Genomic DNA, 11,753 nt, shown 5'->3' on the forward strand with positions numbered 1-11,753 from the left:
GATCTTTGATGAAGATTCAAGGAGGAAATATCTGAGAAGAAAATGTCATCAAAATAACTTGAAAAACCACTTTGCTGGGTCCTTCTGTCTGTCTGCATGTTTTCTAACATAGTTGAAAAAGAAAGCAGAGCACTCTGGAATCAAATTGTGCCACGACACAGCTTGAGGCTTTGTTTCAGCAGTCTATCAGACCTCGGTCTATTGCATCTGTATATATGTGTATACGAGTACATCAAGCAGATGCTCAGTGTGTGCCCATATGGATCATGTACTCCATGTGCATTCTGTGTGTGTTTGTAGGGCCGTGACCCGTCCAGTTCTCATTCTGCTGCCCGTCCTGGGTCTGACCTGGCTGTGTGGAGTGCTGGTCCATCTGTCTGTCGTGGTCGCCTACGTCTTCATCGCTCTCAATTCCTTCCAGGTACACAAAGATATGTCTGCCTGCACAGTGGTGTTAGATTAGGGGAAAACAACATCACAGTAGCTGCTTGGATCACATGCCGACTGGTTCATTTCAGCCATGAAGTTTTAAATTGTGTGTAATGACTTGTTTCAAAAATGGAATGGTATCATGATAAAGTCTGATATATAATACACACCATGATGCATCATCCTCACACATTTGACGCAGGCATACTGACGATATATGATGTTTGTTCTGCAAATGTCCCAAGAAAAGCACACATTGTTCCACAAAAAAGGGTCTGAATCAACTTAAATTGAAATCTATTTTTTCCTTAATTTGACAGGTAGTTTGAATTTCATTTTATTTGTTAGCAGCATTCAGCGGTAGTTTTTCCAAGATCCGGTAAAATAACACTATTTTTTTTCAGTCATTACAGCAGCTTATAGCAAGAAAATGTATACAGAATAAGATTACAAAAATGAAGTAATAAAATAATATTTTTTTCTAATGATCGAAAACTAGAGGTCATTTAGTTTCAGTAGGTGGACGTTTATAAAAGAAGAGTACAGAGTAAAAATGGCAGACATAGAGCTTGGACCACTGCAGGAATCAATGGACTGATGACAAATGACTTGCTAAGTCATTTGTCCATAGCCTGGTCACGTCCCGTCTGGACTATTGCAACTCGCTTTTATTTGGTTTACCTGACAAATCCATCCATAAGCTACAACTGGTTCAAAACTGTGCCGCACGTATCATCACTAGAACCCCCTCCATAAGTCACATAACACCTGTCCTGCAGCAACTCCACTGGCTTCCTGTCAAATTCCGTATCAACTACAAAATCCTACTTCTCACCTTCAAGGCATTAAACAACCTCACCCCTCACTACCTCACTAACCTGCTCCAAATAAACATTCCTGCCCGCACTCTTAGGTCATCCTCTTCACAACAACTCACCATCCCACCTGCTCGCTTGACCACCATGGGGTTCAGAGCCTTCTGCCATTCAGCCCCCTGCCTCTGGAACGCCCTCCCAGAACACTTAAAAAATTCAGACTCAGTCACTACCTTCAAATCTCAGCTCAAAACTTATTTATTCAGACAGCCCTACTCCATTCCATAGTCTCACTTCTATCTCCCATTCTATCTGTCATTTGTATGTAACTATATGTTCTATATTATGCTTGTGTGTACTTTAATTGTGTTTATTTCGTGTATTTGAATTGTGTTTTATTTTAAACAATTTTGTACGGTGACCTTGGTGTCGTGAAAGCCGCCTATAAATAAAATGTATTATTATTATTATTATTGTTAAGTGGACCAATAAGCTAACCTTTAAGAGGCTGCATGACTGTAACTCAGTTTAATGTTAATGTTATGGGCAAAACATTTGATAGGAACAAATCGATACACAATGAAAGTATAGAATAGTGTTGTCACAATAAGCAAATCACTTTAGCATTAAGATAACACCTTTTCTGATATGTTCCTACATTTTAATTAGAGGCTGATATGGGATTTCTTCACTTGCATGCTTCCATGTCCTCACATTTGAGAATATCTGTGTGCCATAGCTTCGTGCTCATTCATCTCAATACCATTAGTATTTTCCACTACTTTATAAATGGATCTCTGTTGCACACATCTTTATCTGCTCATCTTACATTTGGAACTGTGGGTGTGTTCTCGTGCACCTCTGTGTGCATGTGTGTTGGTGTGGGAGGCGGCAGCCAGTGCTTTGAACGACAGGACATACCACATCTACCTCCAGCTCTCCTCCCCTGATAAAAACAGCGCTCAGTTCCTCTCTCTTTCTATCTTCCCATTTTCCACACACTGTCCCTCTTTTTCTTATGCTTTCTGCACATCTCTCTCCTTTTCTCTGTCTTTCTCTCTCTCCCTGTCCTTTCTCACCCCTTCCAGTCCTCTTTCCCCTTACTGACTCTTCAGTTAATCAAAATGAGCTAGCCCCTGGGTGACCCCCAGAGAGCTGCTAGTTAATTTAGATTTACTGCTGGGGGCAGATAACACTACAGTAGGAGTGCTTCCTCGTGTAGCTAGGAGGATGACGTTGGGCCAGACCATATTCTTCTATTAAAAAAAGACACAAAGCAGCTAGTGAGGGATAATTTGGCAAAACGTCTGGCTGTTGATGTGACCATTAATTCTGAAAATATACTCATGTTCACCTGTTCAATTAATACTCCATTTTAAATGCTAAAGAGCAAAGTCTTCATGAAAAGTCTGCACCAAAACTGTCTTTCTCGCAGCATAAGCTGACGCCTGAATCTTCTGCAGCTTCAGCAAAGTGGAGGACTGTGAAGACATAACACTTGGTCAACGGCGGCTATAGTGGCACAGGAAGTTGTCTCTACCCAAGAGACATTTTATAAATAACAAAAAACAAAAACACAGATGGAGTCACTTCTAGATTTATGTGTCTTAAAACGTCCTTCAGTAACATGAATAACAGTCCACATATCTGACTGTGTTATGCTAACCACGATTAAGAACATAATCGGCCGAACCTAATCAGAACACTTTGCCTCACATTATTGCCTTAAACATCACTGCTTGATCTGTCTGTTGACAAATAAATGTTCAAATCAAGCTTTGTCATTACAGGGAAAGGAACATGTGGAGATGTTGAAAGTTCAGGGAGCTATTTCGTTTCTTTAATGACCTTAAATAACCTCAAATAATGTAGATTGTAGCTTGCGTGTTGTGCTACCCAAGTAGCTTCCTCAACTGATTCAAGCTTTGATCTTGGAGTTTACAGCTAAAAGTGGCCTCAGTAGATCCTTGATTTTTTAATCACATGACAGTACATACAGAACAGCAGATAAAAAACACATTTGTGTGTTACGTTAAGTCACTTATTTTCAAAATAATGTACAATTTTGAAACAATGTGAGTGAAAAAATACCATATTCTAATATATATGAAGTGAAGAACACAGATTAAGTAAAACGTATACATGGTGAAATGAAATAAACCATCACAGTGAATCAGTTCAGTTTAACCATAGACTGTACAATAAAAAATGTTTAGGGGTAAGATGAGATACTGGTACTGTACTGTATGATACTGGTCCCGTATGTAATGTACTGTAAGTTGAAGATACACCCCAGAACTACAGGTCTACACCTACTGGCAGTGGAAGTATTTACACAAACACTGTTAATGCATGCATATAGTGTTATTCTACAGTCTACAGTCCATGGCCCTTCTTTCTTTCAGGGCTCTGTTGAGGAAAAGCATTAACAGTGATCTGTGTTTGTCCTTGCTGTTGATTCTCCCTCTTTCAGACTGTAATTCTGCACCTGAGCAACTTTTTCTGCTTTTTTTTAATTTTTTTTTATCTGGAGCTTAATCTCATACTGATATAACGGACTATAACTATGTTTACTTAAAACACCGAAGGCCCCACCGTACTCCTAATTGGTGTAGTCGACTTTGTGTCCAACACTATTGTTCCCCTCTTCCGTGGGTTGACGTAAAATGTATTGCTAATGGAGCCTCAGTGTGGGACAGACAGAGATTTGAAACTTTGGCTTGCTGCAAAACACAAACATATTTAGACGAGAGCTTGAACGTTATGGATGTTCATTGTATATCTGCATTATCACAAGATTCATAAAAAAATCCCACTGCAGCTTTGAGGGCTAATTTTTCTAGCACGCTATAGCTGACAGACAGCTGGTGCAATGCCACAGTTTTACGGTATAGAATTCGACAGAAGTGACAGAACAGTGTGTAGGTGTAAAAACCTACAAACCCTTCGGCTTTGTTTTGTTTGTTTGCCTTCTGAATTAACAGAATGGCATCCATACAAACATGGTCTTTTTCTGCTGCTACCTCTTCAGCGTGATGGTTGGGGGAAGGAGTCTTCTTTCTATGTTGTAACTTCTGGATGTACAAGAGACCAACAATCTGTGATTTCACAGCCAAATGTTAGTAGTAAAACAATTCAGTTTAGCTGAGATTGAGTGCTGTCCCCTGCTGCAGCACGTGCCAGGAGTAAAAAAAACATACAGACAGAGAGCATGAAGAGTTCTTTTTCCATTATATGCATCTCCCTATGTTGATAAAGAGAAAAGTATAGTCTGACTAAGGTGACAGTGTAGCACTAAATGGACTTGATGATCTATCTTATCAATAAACGTATGAATAGAGTTAATTCTTCTCCATACATGCTTCTTAATGTGTCTCTCTCCTCACCATAGGGTCTTTATATCTTCTTGGTCTATGCTGTTTACAACAGTGAGGTAAGGAGACATTCAGTCCATTGTTAGTCCTGCTGTCGCCTCTGCGGGAGAATATCAGACTGTATCTTTGTACAATACGTGAGGCTGCCAGCCTTTTGGACAAACCAGTGGACTGCTTCTCATTTAGGTGAGGAATGCTATAAAGAGGATCAAAGAAAAGAGAAAGGCCTTATCTTTCACGGTGAGTGAGCAAAAAGCTTGCAGCAATGATCTGGCCACTAAGGACAGAAAATAAATTCTCTCTTGGTACTAGAACTCGGACTCTGATTGGATTGTGATGTATTTTTAGAACTGCTCCCAGCCAACCAGCTTCCTACCTTCTCAGAGGGCCCCAATTACATCCTGGGGCCGCAGTCCACCGGCTCCCTCCAGCCCTGAGACCAGTGAGACTTCTGGACCCTCCAGCTCTACCTCCACTTCATTGGTCATCAAGAACGGTAGGCTGGTGTGATGTGCTCCGTACTCAAGGATGAGGATAGGGGGTATTTTGTAAGGATTTGCAGATAATTTTACTGTCGTATCTGAAGAAGAAGACAAGAGCAAGCTGGGATTAAAAGTTTACTGTCCACTTTTCGTGCCCAAAGATTTGCAGCACCCTCTGACAAACCAACCGCAATACATGTGTATGAGAAATAATCAAAATTCACATTACACTGTGTCTTCTGAGCAGTGAGAATAACGTGCAGCACCAGGTGTTTTGTTGTTGTCCAACATCATATCTTAATCAGCAGCACATAATGCATTTGCAACAGGCTCAATAAATCTCCCCCTATTTTCTCCTATGCACTAGCCTGGTGGAGCCAAGAGTCTGGTAACACAACATTTGGATTTCATTATTTAATGGTTAATGGTCTTGTTTTTATATAGCGCTTTTCTACCTGTTGGAACTCAAGGCACTGTACAGTCACAGACACATCTGCCCATTGGCTCGCACAAGCACACACACATTCACACACCAGTGCTAACCACTGGGCGCAACTGGCAGTTCAGTGTCTTGCTCAAGGACACTTTGGCATGTGGCATGTCCCGGGGAACCCTTCATTTCATGGAAAGCTGCTCTACCTGCTGAGCCACAGCCACGTGTTTCAACCGATACAGAGAAAAAAATACATCTGCACGCAATTGGATAGTCTTCCAACCAATCAGAGCCATTTTATTGTCGACAAATAATAAATAACCCCATGGCGCTCAGATGACGTGTATGATCATGTTTCTGTTACTCTTCCATTCCTCACCACATAAAGACCCATCCGAACGATATCTTTGCTCAGATCCTTTTCTGGAGTATAATCAGTTCCCAGCGGTGCAACTTCAGACCAACTTTCTGCCTCAAAAAGTTTGCTGTATGCAGCATATAGAGCCATAAGCATTTGCCCATGACCACCTTAATCTGTAGTTAGTACTTTGCTGGCCAAACATAGTCATTTGCCCTCTCGGTCTTGCTGGTCTTGGTTGGCTCTTCCATACAGCCGGGAGTTCATGCCATCAGTAGCAATCTGCCCTGCTGACACGAGGCCACGATTAAATGACTCATTGTTCAGAAATACAAGGACGAACAAAGGACATCTGTAATAAACACACGCACATGCAGACACACAAAAGAACAGTAATAGTTTCTGTCTGTGCATTTCATTAAACCTTTGTATTGCACCCTGCTTCTATGAATTTGTTTTGGCCTTGCATAAACAAATGTGTGGGTTTGAAAGACAACTGAAAACTTTAAATTCAATTGTGTGCGCTTTTTCCTTTCAGAAAGTTTCAGGAAGGAGAGCTTTGTGAGTTTCTCTTTGAGGCCAGCATCGGGAAACCAAGTAAGCAACATGAATTCCTCATCACTACACAGTGTTATAGATTATGTTTTAGGACATTGATTGGATCCTATGTGTTGTGTGTGTTTTTGATTTAAACAGGTGGTGCAGCTGACAGGGTTCAAGCCATCAGGTAAAAAGCTAACCTCACTTGATGTTCTTGTTCTTGAATCGTCAGGGAGATTGTATTGTTTCCCCTGCAGCATAAGCTGCAAAAACAAGACTACACATAGAGCATACAAAGGATAAATGTGAAAACGTACTATAAACTATTTGGTCTAAGCCCTGATGGTAGCTTTGAAATGCTTTGAGAGGGAAGAGATGGAGTCTGACATGGAGCGAAGAGATGGAGAGCAGCGATAAATAATGAAAATACAATAACAAAGACAGCATTGCAGAAGGTTAATAGTGAAGTGGTATGACTGAATTATAGCCAGGAGTTGTTTTGTTCTGCTGTGAACAGCAGGGATTGAACTACACAGTGAACAGCAGCGGTGCTCCACACTTTACTTCACTTTCAGTCTATAGCTATAAATGAATGGACATACATTGAAAATCAAGAATCTTATTCACAATTTAACTGATACTCAATGGTCACTAAATCTTGGTCAAACAGTTGCCGAAACGAGCTCTAAACTCTCTAAGGCTGCTCAGATGGACACTCAAACAGTCATTTCATCATCTGTGAACTGTGTGTCCATGCTAGAATATGACCTGACTGCTACTATGTGTCTGCAGAAACCTTTTAGTGGAAGGTTATTATAGTGAGCTTTGTAAAACACAAGCACTGTCCACTCAGCATAATGTAGGTTATCATGTCAGCCCTGGTGCTGCTGAATAAAGTTTACAAGTTACAGATGGCTGAGTCCGGTTTACACCTACACCTACAGATTGCTAGAAATAAAGCAGAGGATTTAGTAAATGGGGGTTTATCCAAATATCTGGAATAAAGGCTACAGGACGTTTCACCATTTAACCCAATTGAGTTTAGGTTTTTATTAGGAATCTGTGGGTGGTGCCCACCTGAAACTCACAGGTCTAGGGTCTGTTGATGACCAGATACTCACCTGTAATTGTCTTGATCCTGGGACTGCGCTAATATGAGTCACTGGATACGGACCATTTGTCAAACTCCTGTGTTTGGCAGCACAACAGTATTTCATGAGGCATTCGGCTCCTCTTCTGCTGCCTGCATGCTTTCAAAATTCCCTCGCTACAGGTAACAAGAACCACCTCGTAGCTAGCAACCTACACCCTGAAAAAGACAAGTCTTGGGATTGTACGATATGTTGGGCCTGCAGGGTTCTCTCTGTGAATGGATCTACTAAGGATATGTGTCGAGGACATTGTTGGATGATCTGTTTTCTGACACCGCCATCACATGTGCTGATCCGTTTCTCTTCACATGAGCTCGGTTCGGTTTTGGCAAGAGCAACATGCAGATAACTAATTGACTTTGGAGCATGAACTATAAAACAGCCTGCCCATATTAAATCTATACCACAGACAAAGTCTTTTTCTCATCAATAACAATGATGTCGTTAGCTAAAGTTACTTCTTCTGATTAGTGTGCTGGTGGACTTTATGAAAATATTAGGCTTTAAAGAGAGGTACGTTTGGGGACTTGATTGACATCTGATCTACGGCTCTCCCACAGGTCAAATATGATTACTTCCAGCTTTAAAAATAACAGCAATGGCAGAATTTTACAAATCTCTGACTATGTTCATGCTGATTTTGGTTTGTTTGCGGTGTCCAAAGCAAACTGACTAACTCCCAAATTGTGATTTTGGCATAAAAAGAATCAACTGTCTCAGAAGAGCCTTGTCATGTGCTGTGAGGTTGTATTTGTGTCTGAATCTTGAACCCTGGGTCTCTGATGTGCTGCAGCAGGCGCTCCAATGCCAAATAAACCCCAGTGTTCACGCGTTGCGAGATGAGTTTGGTCAATGCCATCCCCTATATGGTTCTGTGGAGAAAAAAAAAAAAAAAAAAAACTGACTGTGTATTGTTTGTCGCCTGTACCTTTCAAATGCCAGCATCCACCTGTGGCCTCTGTGCCGTGGCTGCCTCCCGTGTTAGGAGTTCATTGAGCTCCACTTGCTTTCTCTTTATCTGCATTCAAATCACACTACATACAGAGTAGTTAAATAAGCGTCTGCATTTATGCTCATTGAAATTCCTCATTCGACATTTGAGTTGACTGAAGTGACTCACATACTTCATTCAGCTTTTGATAATGTTCTGCTTTAAAAGTGTATGGTCTATAAATGCTGTTTTAATGTGGAATTCTTTTCAGGGTACATTTTATGCTTGTTATGTCTCTGTAGGATGAGCTTCGTTTCATGGGTCAGAGCCAAGCGTATAAACACAGTCCACATAAGGAAGATTCACATGTGATTCAAAGCGTTGACCAGAGGAGCGAAAAGGCTTTTATTTTCCTCCCATAGTCTCTGTTTACCTGCACAGCGCCCAGCATTAGGCCTGTGTGAAAACTGCTTCGATCTCTTTTGTTTACGTGAATGTGCAGACGGACACAACAGATGGTCCCCGTATTTCCACCGGGTTAAGTCACTGTCAATAGCTCTAAATTGCCCAGCAGTCGGGAGGAGGAAGTTTGTAATAGATTCATTAAATGTTTAGGCGTCTGCGAGGAACGCCTGATGGACGGTGTTTGAGTGCTGTTGGATGCTCATTGTTTGCGAGACAAAGCAGAAGTTCATTCCCTTAATCGGGAAGGGACGGCGCTGGCTATTCACGCTATCAGCCATTAACCACTCCAACACCTGCTCTCTCACACTCTGCCTTTCACTCCTCTCATCCTTCATCTGTTCTCTTTTGTACACAAACACAATCACGCTCCCATAATGCAAAAAAAAAAATTCAAACAAACATCATACTGAGTCATAGCTAATGCCTTTCATTTTATTTCTCCCCAGGATGTTGAATGGCAAATGAAGCTGGTCCTGTAATCGGCTACTAGACACGCACATCGTCAGTGGAGGAAGAGACCACTAGAGATGCACAGACGCTGTGTGGAGACTCTGGAAGAGATTTTAAAGATACTCCACCTTCTCCTACTGAGAACTGTCACTGCACTGTTCTCACATCAAATCAATATTCCCCCAAACACTCAATAATTTAATATCTCACTCTGAGTTGTGTAGTTTTACAATATTGCAAAGTTCCAGTGCAGACACAGAATAGTGTTTGTTCAGAATTAAGACACAAGAAGACTATTTTCAGATTCCTTCTGCAGAAAGTTGGCCTAAGCTGACCTAAAATCTAAGATGAAGGATGTGTGATGTCACAACTATCTTACAGCCAATCCTGGTGCAATGGGCAGTTCACACTGTCTGAGTGATCAGCGTGGAAATGAAAGCCCACGCTGAACAAACACTGAGAATGCTCCTTCAGTGATGTAGGAGGCATCTTATGTCCAGTGGATAACCCTTGGAAATGTAAAATATTCCTAGATCCAGGGTGGTTTTATTGTGAGAGGAGGTGAACATGTCATTTTGTATTACTGGGTAATTAACCTTTTATTTGTTTTCATCAAACACAAATTCTAATTGACCAAACAAGGTATTGTTTTACGTCTCATGCTCTCTTATCAATATCTCTGTTAGCGTGTTTTGACCATGTCATATCAACCCAAGGTTCATTCCCCCTAAATCACATACTAGTTCACAATAAGTTACAGAAACCTGTTCAAAGTTGTAATGAGACAACGTTGCAAATGGATTATTATACAGGGTGACGGCAGACCTCTCAGCACCACGTATTTACAACTGATGAAGGGAAACTGCAGACCAACAGCTGAATTTATGTAAGTTTAGTGATTATGGGTGAACTAACACTAAATTTAAAACCTTTTTATTTTTGCCTTTATTTACTGTAAATCATTCCTAGCTTACCTACACTTACACAGCGACTGCCTTTACCAGGCATTTTCTACTGGTCTTTTCCAGATCATTTGGACACTGATGGTGCAAAAGTTGACTTTAATCCCCATAATATTTTATATTCTCTAAAAATGATCTCATAACCAAATGCAGTATGTGACTGATTTCAATTCCGTCCTCCTGATAAGTGTAAATAGCTCCAATAGAAAGTCCAGCTTAGCATACTAGAACAAGAGCACATGACATGTCGTGCTGCAGTTTCAGTAGTGTTTCAGCATGGATCAGCAAGTTTAATGATGCCTTGCCAGAAAGTGTGTTCAGTGTTGTAAAAATAAAATAAAACTGTATCCTCACAGCTCACTGGCCAGAAAACTGTTGATGATTAGTGTAAAACACAGACTGGCGTGTTCTGAAGACTTGAGGAAAAAGGACGACGTATCCTGTTTCTGTTTAGTACCTATCAACATGCCCTGATTCCTAAAGTACTGTACCTGAGTGTTGTTTTTCAGACAATGCAGAAACGTGGTGTGTTATTAGAAGCTGCAGCCATTTTGATGCTCCCTTTGTGGATATGCTGCACAAGCTGACGTAGATCTTAAAATAGGTGTTATGCTATGTTAGCTGCTGTGTTCCCAAGGCCTGCTACAATCTAAACTGTGTCTGTTTAGACATCATGGTGTGTTCTACAACCTGATCGACATGCTGTATGTTTAGACACTTAGATGATGTAGATGGACAATTGAGGACTACATCCATTTCCCTCTGAAGAATTTTGTTCTGCTATGAAATGTAACCGCTTAAAACATGAAAAACATGTTGGGGAAATTACAAATGCCCCAGTGAGATTGCTTTCTGTCTTAGAGAGATCCCTGTGAGGATTTTAACTGATGTTTAAAGATTTAGAACATAGTTGATATGAATGTTTCTGCAGTGTGACAAGGCTCAACCCTATGGCTGCCGTGTTAAATCTTGTAAATATGAGCTCTCTATCTTGTGCACAGCTGGTGAACAAAAATAGTCGACACAGTTGGAGCTTTACTTCATTGAATTTTATTGGTTTGACGCTATTACAATAAAATATATTTAAAGAAAACCAATGTTTTGGTCACCTTCTCTTTTAAGGAGAACAGTGCTTCAGTTCAAGACGGACTTTCAATTCACAGGAAAAAAAAAAAAAAAGAGTGAACTAAGAGCAATACCAAAGAAATAACAAAGAAAGCAATATCAAGAGAATCAGTTCCACAACAGTAGCGATTTGACCTCAACATAAAGCAGAGAACTTTTTCTGTGTTGAAATGTATCTTCATCTTGCAGTAGATATTCACTTCACAACATAAATATACTGTACAGAGTGATAACACAC

At 40.6% G+C, this 11,753-nt stretch overlaps 1 protein-coding gene across 1 annotated transcript in view; it reads left to right on the forward strand.

Annotated features, from left to right (window-relative positions):
• Positions 1-6,844, forward strand: part of adgrd2 (adhesion G protein-coupled receptor D2) — a 30,024-nt gene extending 23,180 nt beyond the window's left edge. The window contains exons 17-21 of the mRNA XM_084551931.1: positions 301-421; positions 4,636-4,677; positions 4,805-4,858; positions 4,967-5,114; positions 6,430-6,844. Of these exons, the coding sequence (XP_084408057.1) occupies positions 301-421; positions 4,636-4,677; positions 4,805-4,858; positions 4,967-5,114; positions 6,430-6,548 (484 nt within the window). The 3' untranslated portion in view covers positions 6,549-6,844. The remainder of the gene's footprint in view (positions 1-300; positions 422-4,635; positions 4,678-4,804; positions 4,859-4,966; positions 5,115-6,429) is intronic.
• Positions 6,845-11,753: the final 4,909 nt, after the last annotated feature.

The sequence above is a fragment of the Chelon labrosus genome (assembly GCF_963514085.1).
Source record: "Chelon labrosus genome assembly, chromosome: 9".
Classification (NCBI taxonomy): Eukaryota; Metazoa; Chordata; class Actinopteri; order Mugiliformes; family Mugilidae; genus Chelon; species Chelon labrosus.